The 21,626-nt window shown below is 33.8% G+C and overlaps 1 protein-coding gene across 8 annotated transcripts in view; it reads right to left on the minus strand.

Annotated features, from left to right (window-relative positions):
- Nucleotides 1-4,951: 4,951 nt before the first annotated feature.
- The window catches only part of TRIQK (triple QxxK/R motif containing), a 117,128-nt gene continuing 100,453 nt past the window's right edge, over nucleotides 4,952-21,626 (minus strand). For 5 of the 8 annotated variants that reach the window (XM_070382948.1, XM_070382950.1, XM_070382949.1 and 2 more), the window contains 2 exons: nucleotides 13,461-13,546; nucleotides 4,952-8,206 (listed from right to left, as the gene is read on the minus strand). In XM_070382948.1, coding sequence (XP_070239049.1) covers nucleotides 8,093-8,206; nucleotides 13,461-13,546 — 200 coding nt within the window. In that variant the 3' untranslated portion in view covers nucleotides 4,952-8,092. The remainder of the gene's footprint in view (nucleotides 8,207-13,460; nucleotides 13,547-21,626) is intronic. The other 3 variants (XM_070382945.1, XM_070382947.1, XM_070382946.1) reach the window with 1 other exon arrangement.

Here is a 21,626-nt window from a genome sequence, read left to right on the forward strand (position 1 = left end):
ATATTCTTGCCTATTACAGTATCAGTTCTTTTCTGAAATACTCTTTAATTCTTGCTAAATATTCTTCCAACACACAAACACATGTACAACACAGAGACATGTTCTGTACTCAGTTGCTTTGGTCACGTCCGACTCTTTGCAACCCCATGAAGCACAGTCCCCCAGGCTCTGCCAGGGGATTTTCCAACCCAGGGATCCAACCCGTGTCTCCTGTGTCTCCCACATTGCAGGCAGATTCTTTACTACTGATCCACCAGGGGAGCCCAAGACATACATTCAAACAGAAGAGAACTGTATCACAATCACTTGTAATCCTTTATAACTTTTTTGACCTCTCTCCATGTCATTTAAGTATGCTGCTGCTGCTGCTAAGTCGCTTCAGTCGTGTCCGACCCTGTGCGACCCCATAGACAGCAGCCCACCAGGCTCCTCCGTCCCTGGGATTCTCCAGGCAAGAAAACTGGAGTGGGTTGCCATTTCCTTCTCCAGTGCATGAAAGTGAAAAGCGAAAGTGAAGTCACTCAGTCGTGCCCAACTCTTAGGGACCCCATGGACTGCAGCCTACCAGGCTCCTCTGTCCATGGGATTTTCCAGGCAAGAGTACTGGAGTGGGGTGCCATTGCCTTCTCTGCAGTTAAGTATAATACATGCTATTTTAGTGAATCCATCACATTTTATTTTATAGAAGTAACAAGATAAGTAAAAAGACTCCTATATTGGACATTTACATAGCTTTAATTGTTTCTTTGTTTTTTTGACATTATGAAGAATGCTTAAAGTATACATCAAATTTAAGAAGTTTTAAAGTACACTGCAAAAGTCCCTTCCAGAAAGTGTGTGAGGTTACTATTCCCCCAAGCAGTATATTAAAGAGACTGTTTTTTCACATCTTTAATTAACACTGGGTACTGGCTTGTGTGTTAGATTTTAATTTAATGTGTTATAAACCAACAGTATTTCCTTTATGGCTTCTGATTCATAAATCAATGCCCAGAAATAATTTCCCTACTAAGAGCTTCTAAAAATGTCTATAATTTCTAATACTTTTTATCATTTCATTTTCATACAGAAATCAAATTCCATCAGAAATTAACTTTAAGTCATGGTCTACGCATCTTTTAATTTCCAGATGGATATTCAGTTAGTGTATTTAATAAATAACTTACCTATCCTCATGACGTATAGGAAACATTAAATGAATATTCATGTTTTGATCTACTTCTGGACATTGCACTTTTTCTATTGGTTTATCTACTTTTCCTTGACAATGATATTATTTTATGTATTATAACTTTATAATACACTTTAATATCTGATGGGTTAAGGTTCTCTTTTCTATTTCCAGAGCAGAAGACTATTTTTATTAATTCCTTTTCTAAAGCTTTATTATGTCACCCTGTAACATTGTTTTATCCAATGAATTCTCTTCATACTTTTGCTGATTTTCTTCTAGATAATTCTATAGTTTAGATTGCAATTGTAAAAGATATTTCTATGCTATTTAGCTAATTATTGTATAGATAGATAAAGCTATTTATTTCACAAATATTTTTCTAAAAGAGCATGCTACATAAATCTTAATATTTTCTTAGTTTTCTAGTCCATCATATAATATGCAAATATTATACTTTTCCCCACATTTACTACTTATTCCTGTTGTTTTTAAAATCTGACGAACTAACTTCACTTTCAGAATAACTTAAAATAGTATAAAAGCATAAAGCTTTCATGATTTTAATAATATGAAGCATGATAACGTAATTCTCATTTCAGTACTGAAGAGAACAAAGATTGCAATGGATTGAATCATATCACATATGTAAAATCTGTGCCTTTATAATGATAATAAATAAACAACAGGGACAACAATGGTACCTCTTCATTGGCCACAGTTAAGAGTACTAAATCATTACTCTGAAATTTGGATTTCTTTAAGCTGTTTAAGCTAACCAAATAATTGGTAAAAATTGTTTTTAATAATTTCACTTAACATATGCTAAAGGAATGATGGAAAATCACCAGTTTGAAATGCCTAATGAGATTAATAACCTAGGAAACAATTATGAATGGATTAAAAAGCTTTAGGTAAAACTTTGATGTAAAACCTTATTTTGGAGGGAATCAGGTTACTAGCACATGAATCCGGTGACAAATTTTGGCATTGCTGTAAGTGAGACAAGCAGATATCATGTGTCTCATTAGGAATTATGAAATACCCTTGCTTTAAAAACAAATGACAACAACAAAATTGTCTGGATCTAACCTAACTTAGAACTTAACTTATATTTTACAGAAAATAGGAAAAATAGAAGGAAAAAATGAATAATAAAATGGAAAAGGCCAAATCTAGAAAGTTGAATGTTCAAAAGGACCAATAACTTGGTTTTTTCAACAATCAATGGCATGAAAGAAAGAGAGGTTTGTTGCTGAATACAGTTGACTCCTGAACAACGTGGGTTTGAATTGCAGGCGCCCACTTACATGCGGATATTTTTCAAAAGTAAATACTACTACACAATCTATGGTTGGCTGAATCTTCAGATGTGGAGGAACCAGGAATATGGAGGGCTGACTATAAGTTAGAGGCAATTAGTCCCCATATTGTTCAAGGGTCAGCTTTAAAAGAATTTAAGAGACATGCAAACAAAGGTAATACAGATCTTGATTCAAAACCTACCTTAAATAGCTATCTTAGAGACAATTAAGGACATTTGACTCTTGCCTTGGTATTAAGTGATATGAGGAACAAATTATTTAATTTGATTAGCTTCTTAGTAACTAAAGAAAAAAAAAAAACCTAACAGAAAACAAAAACAAAATACCAAAGTACTTTTAGGAATGCATACTTGCAGGTAAAAATGTCAGCATATTTGAAATTTGCTTTAAAATACCTCAGGTTACAGAAGAGAATGGGTGGAGTATATAAAAAGAGTGGCAAAACATTGGTAGTTGTTGAAACTAGGTGATGGGTAGATTGAGGTTCACTGTACTCTTCTCTCGAGCTTTGTGTAATACTTGTATTTAGTGACAGATAAAGAAAGCGACAGATAAAGAAAGCAGGTAAGAAGAAAGACAATTGAAAAAAAAAGTGAAGGATCAGTGATATTTCTAAGTAAAATGGTAGATATGTAGAGGCAGTTAATATAGTACGCACCAAGTATGACAAAGTACATGTGAGGTTCATACAAACAGAGAAGGAATGTTCAAGACTGCCAAGAATTTAGAACTGAGGCAGATAGGAGAGACGGTGAAGAGTAAGTGAACAAGAGAACTCAAATAAGATGCCGAGACGGGCACTATCTTGATCACAGATGTGGAGGAGCTAGTGCAATAAATAAGTTTTTAATGTCTGGGTCACTTCTCTTTGGTCCACCAGCTTCTCTCTCCTGTTGTTTTATGTACAGCATACTAATATGGGCTAAGACTATGACCTCCATCATTGCTCATTATACCAAGAGTTATATTTGGTCATGTTTTATTTATAAAACTTTCTTTTAAAAAACTGCTATAATTTGAGAGAGTTTTAAAGATGCCTTTACCTTCACTTTATAAATATGAGAATAGGAAAAAAAAAGAGGCCTCTGAATTTTGTGTTATCCTAGGATGTACAGAGAAGACAAGCCAATGAAGACCTGCCTTGTCACATTCAATAGAGCAACTGCAGAAGCAATTTGTTACCAGCAGATGGATAGTTGAACACTGAAAAGGATGATAAACTGGAACAAAATTAGATATTGAAATCAATTTCTTTTAGGCTTACCATGAAACTTCACATTTACACAAACAATTGTATTTGAAGAAGTCAGAAAAAAAAATGCCATACTAAGACGGGTGCCCATGAAAACAGAACTTTACACATGCTATAGCCTTTATAGCCACCATTTACTTGGTAGGTCCAAATATTTATAGTTCATTGTTATGACTGCCAAAACTGGCAACCACAAGGATTGTTGTCTCAATTAGGACAGTAAACAGATTGTCTCTTTTTTTAATGAAAAAATCTAAAATGTAATACTTCACAGTTTAACATGTTTATTCATCTAAACGAGCTAAAAAATAATGGTGCGACATCTGTTCGAGAGGCATTGGTACCTCAAATTTTGGCTGCCTCCCCACCAATTTGGTTGTTGTTTTAAAAAATGAAGAATAGGAGGGGGTACTGTCATCAAAAAATCTTCTGGCAAGTGAAGTATCTTATTTTTCTTGAAATACGATCTCATGTCTGTTGCTAGGGATAAAAAAAAATTTGTTTAACAAGGAGGCACAGTGCTGAATATGACAGCAGTTCAATTGTTTTAAATATATTTACTGACCCACTATAGATATTTCCACATTGGTATAGTTCTTTAAGCAACTCTCCCAGTTCCCTCTATATTTACCTATATAGCTAAAACCTATACAAAATAGCAAAGTGTTTCTGTATCCACTGGATTCATCTGCTACGATATTTTCTGTAGGTTATACTGATTTTAGATATGGTGTCAGTGGAACAAAATCTAGCAAACATCCTAACCAGACTGCACTGGAGCAATTCTAATAAAAGAAGGCAGTGCTGCTAAGGGAGAAGCGGTGTGAATCTCCCCAGAGAAGCCTCAGGTAAGTGTAAAGAAGCCTAATTGCTGGTAACAAGAAAATAAAAGCTTATCTTAGATAGCCTCTGGCTCAACAACCTTATTTATAGATGAAATACATTAACATTTAAAATCTGTTTAATTTCTAGAAGTTTATTTCTGAAGCTTATCTAAAGTATAACTTGTTCTACTGAATTATCATGACTATATAATTTCAGAATCTGGAAAAATAAAGCATCTTCATTTTCACATAAATATAAACATTATAATGAAAATTTAGTTTTACTTTCAGTAAGAGTGAAGATTTAGACTAAGTTAAATTTCAAACAATGAGTATGATTTTGAATGATAATTAAGATCAGAATAACGTATTTGACTTCCTGGAAAAGAGCAATATTTCTGTTTTACAATAGATCTAATGCTAGTTGTCTTGATCTTCAAGAAAACTAGGGTTAAATGTATATGTGCCCCAATACAAGCAAAGATCATAAATGCTAAGTGCTGAGTTGAAAAATATTGTAATTTTAAGTTTTATTTATTAAATACAAATAATTTTTGACCATATATCACATGCAAAAACTGTGCCAGGCTCTGAGAAGACTAAAAGAGATTAATTTTAACATGCATTTATTAAATATATGCAGATCACCACACTACTGAAATTACAGAAAAATAAGAATATATTCTCAGGACTTTGTAATCATCAGTTGAAATGGAAATATTTCTATTTTATGAAAAATTGAAAAAGGTTAGAAAATCTTCAAGTATTTTGTCACCTTAAAACAACAAACCTCATACTAGTACTAAAATAGGCTTTTAGTACATTTGTTTCAAAAGAAATTCTAGATGAGGTAATATTTTTACATCTCCTCTCAGATGAATTTACATTTTCTTTATTTTGCATGCAAGATAAGATGCAGTAACCATTTTCACTTCATTCACAACATTTCCTAGGTTGTACATTAAGTCCAGCTGCATTAGTTGAAATTATTTTTTCCTGCAGAAACAGCATGTTAACAGATTCTAATATTCTGAAAAGTAATTAAATTTTTCTGTTTTTGTCTTCTGAATTACTCTGAGCGATGAATTATTGCAGGGGAAAAACCCACTCCTAAAATCTGTCTGGTGCCAGTCTCAGACTTACACCAAATACCCCTCACTATTCAAAAGTGTAGTGCCCTGAAAACCGTAGGCAGGATAACACCTCTCTGGCCTCAAAGATTCAAACTAGACTTCAACCCGGGATTTCTCTATAAAAAACTGCTGCTTTCTAACTAAGGTGAGTTTGAAAAATGTGGACTTCATGAAAATAGTGTATTGTAAACATACACTGTCTCACTTTACCTGCTATTTATTAAAATCAGAATTTAGCTCTTAGAACTTACCATAAGTCAGTCAGTCATACAAACAGACCAGCCATAGACTCAGAGTATTGGTAAAACTATGTAATGAAACTTGCCTATAATCATACTATGTTTAGCCTAATATTCATTATTATCAAAAACAACATTTTCTCCCAAAGAATACCTCAATGGTAGAACAGGATAATAAATTATTTTTTCAGGGTAATGAATTTTCAAACATTTCTAAGAGTATAATCATGTATTTTAAATACTATAAATTCTGTTATATCTCACTTGGATAGGTATCTAATAAACAAGTATTACATATCCTTGCATTTAAATTACCGCTGAAATTAGAAATAATCTTTATTTAATATGACTGCATTTAGCACCAGATGGGAGGGAAAATAACTAAATGAAAATTGTTCACGTAAATGTGATAGGAGTAAGGGAAAACAGTATTTCTTGACATGTGGCATGTCACTCAGGAAAGTAAAAGACCCATCATATCCAAAATGCCAGCTTGGATATTCCCTTGCCACCCACTTCACAAACAGACATACCACATGGCATTAAATGCTGCAACCTTTCGTAAAAATGCCACTTGGATTGGTCCACTGTGGTGAGTATATAGGAACTCTTGGTCTGTCTCTTAAGTTTGTGATTTCAAGGGGAAGAATCCAGTAAATAGCATTGGCTAAATTCTGCCCTCAGCTGTTTGACAAAAAGGATCTATGAGGATACTGGATCTTTTGGCTATTTGCATCTAATGAAATAAATTAAACCACTTGAAAAAATTCTATAGAACAAAATGCTATACAGCCACATTCAAATCTGCAAAAGTCTCAAAGATATTTATCAAAACTTTGTTCTCTTGGTGAGTATGGAAACCATCTTTAACATTTTATTTACTCTTTATAAATACACTATAAAACACCTTAAGAACATGTTGCAAACTATTCATTTTCTATACACATTTATATAAGGTAGTAACTAACGACTCTGCTGTGGACACATATTTTTCCATTTTCTAAGCTTAATGTATTTGTGTGCTGTAAAAATATTTTAAAAATCCACTACCAGTAAAAAATATTGTCATTATATTAGTCATTAGTCATTATAACCCAACAAATGTAAAATACCTTGAAAAATCATATAAACAAAAAACTCCATATGCAGGTAATATAAGACACATATTTTCTTCTGTTACTTGCTTTTCACAAGAGTCTTAATTGATTTAATTCCCAAGAGGCAAAGTACAATTTTGTAAAACAAGTCTGCATTGTTCAGATATGAGACAACCCAAGAAAGTGCCTCTGAGTAGGTAGGACTTCTGCTATGACTGTTGTATGAAAAAGACTGCACAGTTAGATGACAGATTGTTACTCACTAACGAGAGGGGCAAACTGATACAGCAAGCAGCCAGAACAACATAATTAAAAAAGGATTCCAAGTTTATATTAGTAGAGTAATAAGTTAATTAAAATCAAGATCAACTGAACTTTCTATGTACACCAGTTCAGACAGCCCAAGAGGAAAGGAACTCTATTTTCGAGACATATGTGACTCTTTGAGCTTCTGTCATCCAGGTGCCATTTCTGATGGAGCACATGTGCACTGAACAGTTGGCAAGGAAGGAAAAAGATTACGGGAGATGTATGTGCAGATAGTCTCTCTAATGATATAAAATACGTCTGGAAAGAAAGCAGGGCTTCTCTGTAAAATGAAAAATTTCCCATGACTTTTCATCCCTTCTTAGGCGCTCAGTGTGACTAGAGAATGCTTCTGGAAATGAGGATATATACTCCCACTCATGATGTATATGGAACGAAACAGATTTGGTGATCTGCATGTGATGGAGTTATACACATAAATTGCCTAAGACATCTGAAGAGTTTAGGATCTGTTTCCCATTTTATCAAAATGCACCATGAATAGGTTGCCTGTCAAAGTAGAAAGATTTATAGGAGTATCTGGTAGCACACATATTATACTACATTGCTAGGTAAGGTTCTTTTCTTGATATCCTATGCAACTACTTAAAAAGATATTTCTGCAAACTGAAAATACCAGCAGAAAAAAATTCAAGATCTTGCTGTCTCAGTACTTCAGAAAGTATTGGTCCCTAGAGGTGCTTTTATAAAATTATTTCCTTTTCATGCATTGATTGCTGCTCAACTATTCTTCATCTGGTTCCAGATCAGGGTCAACATCTGTGGACAGTCTGAGATAAAAGAAAGCATAGAAAGCCAACAGGAGGGCCAGTATAGCTGCAAGCACAAGGCCAACTTCCTGAGGAAGGAAAAAAAAAAGTAGATTTGAAATTCATGAAATGCGATTGGTTAATGTTATCAGTTTCATGACATTAAAAAAAAAAAGTCTAGAATGATCACATTCTTTTTGTTTAACACTTTCTGTCATTAAGCAAAGAAACTTATTTTGTGGTTGAGGACACCTATTATAATGGCAAGTACATCAGTGGGTGGGCTTCCCTGGTGGCCTGGAAAATCCCAAGGACAGAGGAGCCTGGTGGGCTACAATCCATGGGGTCGCAGAAGAGTCAGATATGACTTAGTGACTAAACAACAACATCAGTGGGTATAATAACAGAAGTATATTCATACTTGTTATTACTTTTATTTAGCTTGTGTCTTTCTAATAATAACATTAACATTTACAATTTTAATATATTTTCATAGTTTAGATATCAAACTGTTGGATGCAAGCAGTGTAGTTTGTACCTACACAGTTTATCTTTCTCTGTATTTCTTGCTTCAACACATTTATATTAGTTATAGCAATTGGACACAGATTCTAAAATGATCACTCCTTTTCTAATGGAAAGAAACAACTATAACAAGTTTCTAGATTATGTCTCTGCACTTGTGCCACCTGGGAAGCCCATAAACATCCTTATTAAATATTATTTTGCTAAAACTCTTATTTTTAACTTCTATAGTTTACAATGTGGCAGAACAAAACTGAATACTCTTGGGTCATGAAGCATGATATGATATGACAGAATTATCACAACTATGAAGGATGGTCCTGGGTACTTCACTTAGTGATCTGATGCAGATTATATTGATTACGTTGAAATAATAGCCAGGAAGTTTACCACATACACAAGAGCAAAATCATATTATTTTTTAGAAAATCTATAAACTTTTTGTATTGATATAGAGACATACCATGAAGGAATTTTCTCAATATTAGCATATCACTTGGCTAAACAGAAAAAAGAACAAATAATGCCAGTACAGTATCCTAAAGGGCTTAAATATTCCCTTCTAATTTTCACTTTCATATCACACCCCTTCCTGATACTATTTTATGGAGAAACCATTTTTGCACTTAATACAAATGTAGCTTTCATAAGCCACTTAATAAACTTTAAAGACAACAAAATCAATTTGGTTTATAATAAACATTTCATTTTTACCTGAATTTTGAAATTACAACTGGATATTTTATATAAATTTTTAGCTTTATAATTACATTTTTTTGGATCTGAAAACTATAAAAATAAATATTAATGAAAATCATGGGGTTGAAAGATTTAGTGTCAACTATTTTTGTTAAGATTTGATTTTTAAATCTACTTTAATGAAATCAAAACAAAACAAAAGTTACTCTATCAATATAATGTCAAATTAAAGTGAATTTTTCTCTGTTGCAGTTGGAATACTTTGGCATCTCAAAAGGGCACGGCAGCATCAGACAGGTTTCATTTATTTTCTCGTATCCACAGCTGTGCTCCCAGACCCATCTGGTTACACAGCTACTAATTTTAAGAGGCTGTAATAAACAAGTGACACACAACTGCAAACTCCATCTGTTCTGTATAGTGGACAACAGAACTGTTCAACAGCAGTCACCATTCACATTCGCTTAACACAAGAATAAAGTTTTTACTCTTGATTGGAGGCCATGATTCTCATTCTCACTAATAATCACCTCTAATTGCTGCTTTTCAACTCCTCCTCATCCTTTCAAGCAACACTGTTTCACCTTCATTGTACATTTTTAGAATATCCAGAGGCATAAAAAAGAGGTTTAAGGGTAGAAAGTGGAGAACATTCATAGAATACAACTTCAAAGGACCTATTAATTCAATTAAGTCTATTCACTATACTATGTTATGCAGGTGAGGCTCAAGAAGTACTGGATGAGGAAGTACAGCAAGTCATTTTTGTCAAAATGTCCCTTTTCTGTTAAAGAGGTTATTACTGTGGGGACTGCATGTTTGGAAGGTTAAAACTGTGGTAAAATTGGAAAACACTGCCTTCAGAATGCTGGTTATGCTAATCATAACCTATACCCCTAAGACATTTATGACTCTCCTTGCCCTTGGCCAATTTTGGCTTTAGATCAGAAATAACAAAAAAGAATAAAAATAATAATTCCAGGTGGCTCATGTTAGCAAGATCTGGTTGACATTTGAATATGTCATTTATATAACAGATAAATCAAATTTTGATCCTTATTATTTTATTATAATTATTTTTCAAATAAACTTAATAAACCACTTAATAAATATAGATTTTTTCCTTGTAAATACTAGGAAACAGGTATTTGCATTCTAAAATTTTTTTTTACTAATTTGCAATTCTTGAAAAAAGTTTTCAAGTTGAACAGCAACCAAAGAGCAAATATTAGTCATGCAAATATTTTGTAGGTGGTACACTTTACTGGGTCATAAATTATTTTGTTTACATTGGTAAGAGACAGGAACCAAAAATAGCTTCACAATAGAAATTAGTTCACATTTTGAAGTAGCCATATTCATGTCTTATTCTAAATCATTACTGTTTCTTGAATTTTTCTGTTGCTAAACATTCATTTATTAAAACACACTGGAAGCCCCTGAGGGTAAGGTACCCTACTGTGTAATTTTTATATCTCATATCCATGATTCCTCAATCAATTGATTTTAGATGGTACTGAAATCTGGAAGTGGTTTCTTGTAAAAATTTCTCCAAAACAATGATGCCTTTTCTTTCCTTTCACAGGTTCTACAATGTGGTAATACAATTTCTAAATAAATAATGAAGGATTGAGTCAGATTTATATAATTCATATGTAAGGTATATATTAAAATTATAGACTGCTTTGAAAACTTTACCGCAATAACATCCACAATACTATCTTCACAACAAAACTAAGAACGTTTTGTAATATGTAGTACAGTCACACAAGGCAGACTTAGTTGAAGGAGGGGATCTTTAGGCCAATGACAAGCATCCAAGGAAAGTCTTATTTATGCAAACCAGTAATAGCTACTTCAAACACATATTTATGTTAAGTGTTTTCATTGTATCATTGTATTATTTAATTCTCCCAACTATTCTGTGAGGTAAATGGCATAAAATCCATTTTACAAATGTGCTATCTTAGAGTCTGCATCACTATAACAGTAGAGGAAAGAAGCAAGTGATTCTAGGCCTCTTTATTCTGTGTTCAATTTTATCATTGCTGTTATTTTTCTATTCCATGCAGTTGTTCATATGTTCTATAGATTTACATTATTTGAAGAACGTAACTATGATTCCCTCTAAAAACTAAGTAGTCAAGTGATAAAAGATACCATTACAGTCATCCTGTATTAACCAGCTAAGAGTCAAACATGTCTGATGTTCGTTAGTCCTTAGTTGCTTCTCTGACATTATCGCTATGGATAAAATCACTCACCAGGGAAATTAAATGGCATTAAATGGCAATCCTGAAAGAAACTTCGTTATTTAAAATACTATACTAAAATGACAAGGCAATCAAAGTTTGACAGGGCAAGCTAATTAGGATGCTAGATTTGAAATGTAAAACACCTCCATGGTTCTGATTCTAAAAAGTTTCCTATCATTTTAATGGGGTTTTCACATAAATTTTCAAGCAAAGTAAATGATGTTTAAGGCTAAGGTTTTTGTTTTTCACAGGTTTACAAATCAAAATGCTTTGCTAGTTTATTAAAAAGGAGCTACGTTTTTGAGGTCAAAAACTTTTCTGTACGTGCTTTAAATCATAAATGAAATCTAAGAACAATTTTTTTCTCATAAGAGATAAATTCTACATTGTTTTGAAAAAATACTTTAAATGACTGTACTGTAAAGTAGACTTATACTAGAAATATGGTTATTTCCTCCGGGTAAAACCATAGCAAAAATTATAAGAGCCAATGAAAAAGGAAGTGTATGGGAAAGTGGTATACATCAATAAATGCAGGGCTGCACTGTTTTTCAAATTCTAATTTAGCTTCTCATTATATTGTGCTGCAAGTAGAGTGTGCTATCCCGATATTTTTCTGACAAAACAAAAGCAAAGTACTGTATTATGAAAGATAAAAGTAAATGACACATTCCTTTCCTGGAAAATGACAAGACCATGCTCTCACTACAAAAGACAATCATCAGGTAACTAACTGCAAAATAAGGAAATAAGCACTGGTTTTAGAAAGTTCATGTCATAGAAATAATTTTAAAGATGAATGAAATTTCATGTGAAATTAGAAGAAAATGTCAAAAGATTAATCTCTCTCTTTTAAATAAAAAGGTAATTCACTTTTTTTTTTTTTTTCATTAAAAACCGACACACAGAACTAACTGAGGAGACTATTGTGAAAACACACCACAGCACACAGCAATGCTTGATCTAAATCAGCAACCAGGAGTAAAAAGAAGGCCGTGTTTTGTGATTATAATAGCAAATTCTGGAAGACAACCAAATATATCATCTGGCAGTTCAACAGCTGTTACAGCTTGGTAGTAATACCTTGGCATTTGCTATAAGCTATAACTTAGAAAAATTGATTTTTCATCTGCCAGATAAAAACCAAAATCTCCTTTTAACATTTTAATATTTAAATAAAATATATGTACTAGCCACTTTTACACATTTGACAGTGGAGCCACCAAAATAATTTTTCTATTTATAGTTTAATTTTACTCTAAATACTTGGCAGAGTTGACATGAGTAATAATGTAAATGTAATTTTGTTGAACTTCATTGTGATAGCACATTGGATTATCTGTTAACATCATTCTCAATAGCTTTTATCCTTCTTAAGCAGTAAAAACACTGGTTTTTTAAAAGAACATCATCTGGGAACATCATTAGAATTTCATCATCGAGAGTACTGACAACTAAACCAATACATGAGCAAAATTACGTATATTAGTGACCTAAGTGTATACAATTATAATTAAAATATAAACAACCATAAAGTGCAATTTTTTGCAAATGAGAAAAGTTTTTGATCCAGGCCACATATATCGCTGAAGTGAAACAGAAGCTACAGAAAAAGTAAGTTGCAACTTTAAGTGTAACTGGTTCTCTTAAGTGATATTGGGTCTTAATCTAAGACCTGATAAAATCTTAGAATGGGAAGGATGTTTCTCATTAAGTAAATTCTTTTCAAAAGCCTTTAATTCCGGCATTTGACTTAGATTTTGAAATGTCATAAAACATTTAGAATTCAATATTTATGCAATCCATTTTAGAAAATGAAGTGGCAGGCAATATATCAAATTTTAAAGTTATCAAATATAGGTACCTTTATGCCAATTGCTGTTTTCTTTGCTTCTGCTTTTAATTTAGTTGCTCGTAAAATAGGTTTGGTTTTTTTATAATCCTGTTTACCTAAAAAGAAATAATTTCAGACAATGAGCTATAATTCAAGTTTAACAGCATCTGAAATGTCAAAGAACTTGTAGAGTAAACCTGGAACACAAAGTTGCAAAGTAATTCCCAGTTACAGAAACCATAAACTGGTCACCCTAAAAGGTCAACTTTTCTTTCTCCTACTTTTTCAGGAAGACGACTTGACAGACATATTCAGTTTCCTGTGAAGTGAATATCAACAAAGATTAAAAAAAAAATCCCTTTAGAGAATAAGATGTTTAAAGCAAAGGCCATCTGGAGCATTTGGAGATAAATATGGAAATAAATGAATATACATAAGATCCCATCAAATAGGTAAGGTTAAACATCTTCATTCTGGAGAGGGGCATGGCAACCCACTCCAGAATTCTTGCCTGGAGAATGCCCATGGACAGAGGAGCCTGGCGGCTACAGTCCATGGAGTCACAAGAGTTGGAGACAACTGAAGTGACTTAGCATGCAGGGAAACAATTTTGTCTTGGTAACTGAAGAGTAACAGTTTATTAGAAATTTTATTATGGATATATCAAATATTCAATAATCAATTTGAGAAATATTCTCAAGCTTTCTCTAGGTAAGATATTGAAGACTGATCTGTAAATAATTAACTTTCAATTCATTAGAAAAAAATATTTAACTTCTGTTTGTTATCAATGGAGGACAGAATAAATATGGCTTGATAAATGATCCAGGGTAGCTATATTGAAATATTAGTTTCAATTTTCTTTTCCAAATTTAACAACCAGAAATGAACAAAATTGAGTTAGAGTCACAAAATTTGCTTTTTGCTGTGTACCATCTGGTGACCCCACTAATGAGTAACAAAAGAGCTATTACACAGCCTGTGAGGAAAATAGATTTAACAACAATAACAACAACAAAAACACTGACTAGAATAATATACATATTTTTGTTAACCAAACTCTTAGCTAAGAATTGAGTCAAATGAGGGTCAAATATAAGCATATGTCATTCTGAGTGGGAATTAACATTTGACCAAATAATCTCTTTGAGTATTTTATATTCTCTTATTTGGCCACACTGAAGTAAGCCTGAAAGCAGTTTATCTAAAGTATATCATCAAAGTGTAATGTGCAATATATTTCTTAATGTGTTTGCTAATGGTTCAAAAATATCTTTAAAATTCTATTAGATTTTTAGAATTAGAAATGGCAAGGAGAAGTGAGACAAATAGACTGGAATAACGAAGAAATGCCATATTTGTGTTTGTTAGACACAGAAAAGTATTTGTTTGGCTGAAGAATTATGTTTTTATTAAAGAAGAGTGTATGCTATTTCCTTAACTGTATGGTATAGCAGTCATTCTGGATCTATGAGCATGCAGAAGTCTAATAAATATTATTTGATGATAGAGCTTAATGATCCAGAAATGAGCCAATTGTAAGAATGTATATCAAATGATCTAAATTTAAACTATACAATGAACAAAATACAGAAAAATATTACTCTGACCCATTTTAAATTAGCAACATTTAATTTTGCTGAAAAAAAACCTTGACAAGTGTTCACTCAGATTTCACATTCTCAATAGTCAAACTATTCATGTCATTATTCCTGCTGAGATATAAACAGTTAAGAACAATGAAACTGGTGACACATCAAATGTCTCCACTCATGGTTACAAAACAAATTTTTAATGAGAATCTAAAAAGAAATTTCATTATTAGTATATGAAGCCAAGGAGTCATTTCTTATATTATCTTATATATGCCTTATAATAAACTCTGGGTGCAAGAGGGACAAAATAAATAAACAAAAAAGAATTATCTTAACCCATTTGCTTTTCATAGACATACAGTATTTTGGATGATGTGTCTGTCATAAAATAGATTAAAAAATGCCTAAAAGAGTTAATGTTAAAGTGGGATTTTATCATTCTACTTCACTTGCCGTTGGCTAAATAATGCATTCTATTTCAATTCAACTATAATTTCTTAAAGAATAATATTTATAGATTTATATTAAAGTTGATACATTTGAAGCTATATTTATAATAAATAGTTTTAAAAATTATTGCACACCTCATACCTCAAAAAGTACATCTGTCATTAATGTAGCATTCTCTTTGCCGACTATGATATCCAAAAGTATATACTGCAAAATGTGGTTTCATTCTGCTAAGGGAAAACATTTACAGGGACATCTGCTAAGTTCTTTGTAACTAAAACCAGATCTTTCCTTTATATCCAATGAGAATTTTAACATTTTTTTATGGCTTCAAAAAATACCTATGCCCACATGATCATAAAAATATAAAAAAGAAGCTCTTGACTTTGCTTACTTACACCTAAGAAAAAACACTTTTATATAATCTAGATTTTATATGTAGGCAAATTCTGAAATCCAATTGGATCTGATTCTGGTTACATCAGTAACACAATAATCAAAGTAGCAACTTAGCAATTGCTCATTATATTTTATATTAGGGAAATTTAAGCCCACTAAGCTAATACAGGGTCTCAATCATCTCATTTTTCTCTTCTCATTTTCACTATTCATCACATTTCCATATTTGAATTTCCCACGATACAGTTTAAGTAACAAAAGTTTTCTCCCCCAACAAAAGCATCTCCTTAATTTCTGATGGACTGATTTATATCTCTCTCCAATATAAGCCTATTATTTAATTTTATTTTTAAATTATCATACAGTAAAGTCAACAATTTTTTCTTTTGGTGTACAGTTATATCAATTTTAATGCTTATATACAGATTCATGTAATTACTACTACAGTCTAGATATAGAAAATTTATATTGGGTTGGCCAAAACCTTCATTTGTATTTTTCTATAACATCTTACAGAAAACTCTCTGGCACTATCCTTCTATACTCAACCTCCCTCCAACCCATAATTCCTGGCAATCACTGATCTATTGTCTATTTATCTAGCTTTGTCTTTTCAATAATGTGGCAATAATGTGACAAAGGTTTTTTTTATTCAGCATCAATTCAGTTCAGTTCAGTTCCTCAGTCATGTCTGATTCTTTGCGACCCCATGAACTGCAGCACGCTAGGCTTCCCTGTCCATCACTTACTCCTGGAGCTTACTCAAACTCATGTCCACCTAGTTGGTGATGCCATCCAACCATCTCATCCTCTGTCATCCCCTTCTCCTCCTGCCTTCACCCTTCCCAGCATTAGGATCTTTTCTAATGAGTAAGTTCTTCCCATCAGGTGGCCAAAGTATTGGAGTTTCAGCTTCAGCATCAGTCCTTCCAATGAATATTCAGGACTGATTTCCTTTAAAATTGACTGGTTTTATCTCCTTGCAGTCCAAGGGACTCTCAAGAATCTTCTCAATACCACAGTTCAAAAGCATCAATTCTTCGGTGCTCAGCATTCTTTATGGCCCAACTTGCACATTCATGCATGACTACTGGAAAAGCTATGGCTTTGACTAGACAGATCTTTGTTGGCAAAGTCAAGTCTCTGCTTTTTAATATGCTGTCTAGGTTGGTCATAGCTTTTCTTCCAAGGAGCAAGCATCTTTTAATTTCATGGCTGCAGCCAAAGAAAATAAAGTTTTTCACTGTTTCTATTGTTTCCCCATCTATTTCCCATGAAGTGATGGGACCAGATGTCATGATCTTAGTTTTCTGAATGTTGAGTTTTAAGCCAGCTTTTTCACTCTCCTCTTTCACTTTCATCAAAAGTCTCTTTAGTTCTTCTTCACTTTCTGCCTTAAGGGTGGTGTCATCTGCATATCTGAGGTTACTGATACTTCTCCCAGCAACCTTGATTCCAGCTTGTGCTTAATCCAGCCCAGCGTTTCTCATGATGTACTACTCTGCATAAGCATGGTGACAATATACAGTCTTAACATACTCCTTTCCTGATTTGGAACCAGTCTGTTGTTCCATGTCCAGTTCTAACTGTTGCTTGCTGACCTGCATACAGATTTCTGAGGAGGCAGGTCAGGTGGTCTGGTATTCTCATCTCTTGAAGAATTTTCCAGTTTATTATGATCCACACAGTCAAAGGCTTAATCAATAAAGCAGAAATAGATGTTTTTCTGGAACTCTCTTGCTTTTTCAATGATCCAACGGCTGTTGCCAATCTGATCTCTGGTTCCTCTGCCTTTTCTAAAACCAGCTTGAACATCTGGAACTACATGGTTCTCGTACTGCTGAAGCCTGGCTTGGAGAATTTTGAGCATTATTTTGCTAGCATGTGAGATGAGTGCAATTGTGCAGTAGTTTAAGCATTCTTTGGCATTGCCTTTCTTTGGGATTGGAATGAAAACTGACCTTTTCCAGTCCTGAGTTTTCCAAATTTGCTGGCATATTGAGCACAGCACTTTAAAAGCATCATCTTTTAGGATTTGAAATAGCTCAGCTGGAATTCCATCACCTCCACTAGCTTTGTAGTGATGCTTCCTAAGGCCCACTTGACTTTGCATTCCAGGATGTCTGGCTCTAGGTGAGTGATCATATTTACCTTTTAAAAAATTGCCAAACCATCTTTCAGTGTGGTTGCATTCGCACCAACAACAAATTAGAGTTCTGATAGTTTTTCATCACCACTAGCACTTGGTATTATTTTATCTAGGTTATCTAATTTTTCAGTGTATAATTGCCCATACTATTCCCTTATTAAAGTGAAGTCATTCAGTCGTGTCTGACTCTTTGCGACCCCACGGACTATATAGACCATGGAATCCTCCAGGCTAGAATACTGCAATGGGTAGCTGCCGGGAGCCGGCATATTGTATATTGAGTGCATATTGCATATTGAGTGCAGCACTTTCCACAGCATCATCTTTCAGGATCTGGAATAGCTCAGCTGGAATTCTATCACTGCCGGGAGCCAGCGTGAAGAACTCCGCCCATGACAAAGGTCATGAGGAAGGAGGCTCGGCATACGCAAAGGCGGGATCAAGCCTCAGGGGTCTCCCTGGAAATTCTCAAGCATCTACCCCCAAAACCAGAGTCTGCCCACTTTCTGCTTTGTGCTTTCACCTACACCTCTGACTTTACGGAGAGCTGTCCCCCACTACCTCTCTCTGAAAAAACAGTTAGCTTACAGCTCCAGTTAATAATTCCTGGGTGTGACAGTGTTTAACCTACAAATTCCTTTGGAAATCCTCTAGCCTGCCTGAATAGGTTTTTCCGGCCACATGTGATTGTTAACAGCCTCCCAACTGTGAGAGGCAGGAGATGTTCTAAACTGTCTAAACACAGATTCCTTTGAGTAGTTAAAAGATTGATTAGAAATTGTATTGGTGAAGGGTTTTTCACTTATTGGGCCAATGTTTGCTGCTAAGTCTCCATACTCCTTACCTACTGTGTCCTTGGCAGTGTATTGATTGATATAATGGGTGTATAGAAATGTAAGTAGTAGCCTCAATGTTTGTAACCTTGGACCCTTGAGTTGTCTTTTCTTGATTGAGCCCACCTCACCTTTGCCCTATAGGGATGCAGCTTTGTCCAATACTTTTTTGGAGGCTGGTGCCTGACTTTGGAATAATCACCTTTAGAGAAAGATAAGTTTCTTAAAATGTTATCAGGCCTCCTGGCCAGAAGATGATGTAATTCACCTGAACTTTTGCATATGATAAGTTTGAAAGCCTGGCTTCGACTAGGACCAGGAGCTGCTATCCTTGCATGATTCCACCCCTTCCCCGATTATCCTCTATGCACAATTTAAGGTATAAAAACTACTTTGGAAAATAAAGTGCGGGCCTTGTTCACCAAAACTTGGTCTCCCCATGTCGCTCTCTCTCCCAAATTCTGGCTGAGTCTCCATCTGGAGCGCAGAACCCGCCATGCTTGCTAATTATGCCTGGGCTTCTAAGATCTGACCGGGGAGGCCTCAGTGTCTCCTCTCCTTCGGGAGAACGGAAGGACGCCTGCGGCCTACGTAAGTGGTGCAAACTTCTTGTCTTGAAGTTTTATTGGTCTCCCGCGTAAACCAAGCTACTCAGCCTCTTTTCTCCACTGAATTTTCCTACTGAGCTATCCTCATCCTATTACTCTTTATATCTTTGATAAATATTTAAATAAATAGGTCGCCTATGCCGTCTCTCCTTCGAATACCCTGGGTCAGCCAGGTCTGGACCCCGGCAGGTAGCCTTTCCCCTTTCCAGCTCTCCAAGTTTGTTGGAGAGCTTCCCAACCCAGGAACTGAACTGGGGTCTCCTGCATTGCAGGTGGATTCTTTACCAACTGAACTATTAAGAAAGCTCATATTCACTTATAATCCATGGTATAGTTATAAGATTGATAGTATTCTGGCTTATTTTATTATTGGTATTAGTACTATTTTTTTTTTCCTCCCTTAGATAGTCTAACTAAAGATTTTTCAATTTCATCTGTCTTTCTAAATAACAACATTTGGGTTTTATTGATTTCTTTCTACAGATTTTTTTTTCGTATTGTATTTCCACTCTAATCTTTCTTATTTCCTTCCTTCACATTGCTTTGAGTTCAGTTTGCTCTTCTTTTTCTATTTTTTTAGATAGAGATAAAGATTATTGATTTTAAATCTTTTTTATTAATAATGTCATTAACAGGTATAAATTTACATCTAAATACTGCTTTATCAGCATCTCATAAGTCATAAAGGAGAAGAAAAAAATATATACAAAAACACTTGTAGATATATTTACCTATGCAGTCACTTTTATTGATGTTAGCTTATTTTTTCTTTGTGGATTCTAACTACTGTCTTATGGATTTTGATTTTAGCCTACAAAACTTCCTCGAGTGTTTCTTATAGGGCAAGTGTGCTACTGATGGATTTTCTGGTTTTGTTTATCCAAGAACACATTAATTTCTCCATTTTTTAAAGGATAGTTTTGCTTGGTACAGAATTCTTGATTGGCACTCCTTTGCTTTCATCACATCAATTCACTCTTTATGTCTGACTCTCAACAATTTTATTATCATGTGGTCAGGTGTGGATCTCTTTCAGTTTTTCTTACTCAAAATTTTGTGAGGTTCTTGAATATACAAATTAAAGTTTTTCATCATATCAGAGAAAGTTTTGGACGTTATTTTTTCAAATATTATTTTTGACCCTCTCTCTTCTTCCTCTTATTCTAGAACTATTATTATGCATAGACTTGTAGTCTGGATAGAGTCCTGCAGGTATCTATGGCTCTGTTCCTATTTAACCACATCTCATTCATTATTTTTATGTAATGTTTTTCAAACTGGATAATCTCAATAACCTCTCTTCATGTTTCCTGTTTCTCCTATAAGGTAAAACCTACTGTGAAGCTCTTTAAGTGAAATTTTTATATTTATTATTATATTTTTTCAACTCTAGAATTTCTATTCCCTTCTATACATAATTTACATTTCTATAATATTATTCTCTATTTATTGAGACATCATTTACATACATCAAGTCTTTAGACATGGTTTTCTTTAGTTTTTTGAACATATTTAAAATGAATGATTTAAAGTCTTTGTCTAGTAAGTTCAAAGTTTGAGCTTCTTTAGGGACACTTTCTATCCTTTTTCTGTGCATGGACCATAATTTGCTAATTTTTTTTCATACTTTTTGTAGAAAACAGTTTTCTACAAAATAATGTTATGTGGCAACAGTTAAATAATGTAAAATGGCAACTCTGCAAAACACACCTCCCCTAGAATTTGTTGTTACTGGTCTTTGTTCTTCTTTTGTTGGTGTTAGTGTTTGTCTGTTTGTTTAGTGACTTTAATGGGCTAATTCTATAGAGTCTGTATTCTTTGTCATATGGAATCACTTCCCTAAATGTTCATCTAGAAACTGGATAGATATTGTCTTAAATGTCTTGAACCAGTAAATCTTCCAGGTTTGTTGAAGAGATGTTTCATGCTTTAACAGGACTTTATACTTCTGCCTTAGCCTTCACTTCCTGCTAGCTTCCTCAAGATCAGCAAGAAGTGAGAGTTTATAGCTTGCCCAGGTCTTTACTGGACATGGCATAGCCCTCCACAGGTTCATGACTTCTAGATCCCCAAGAATCTATCAGGGATTTTCAAAGACACTATGATCATCTCATTATCTGGTCTAAAAAAAAACAAACAATTTTTTTTAGGTCAGCCTCATG

The sequence above is a fragment of the Bos mutus genome, chromosome 14 (genome assembly GCF_027580195.1).
Source record: "Bos mutus isolate GX-2022 chromosome 14, NWIPB_WYAK_1.1, whole genome shotgun sequence".
Lineage (NCBI taxonomy): Eukaryota > Metazoa > Chordata > Mammalia > Artiodactyla > Bovidae > Bos > Bos mutus.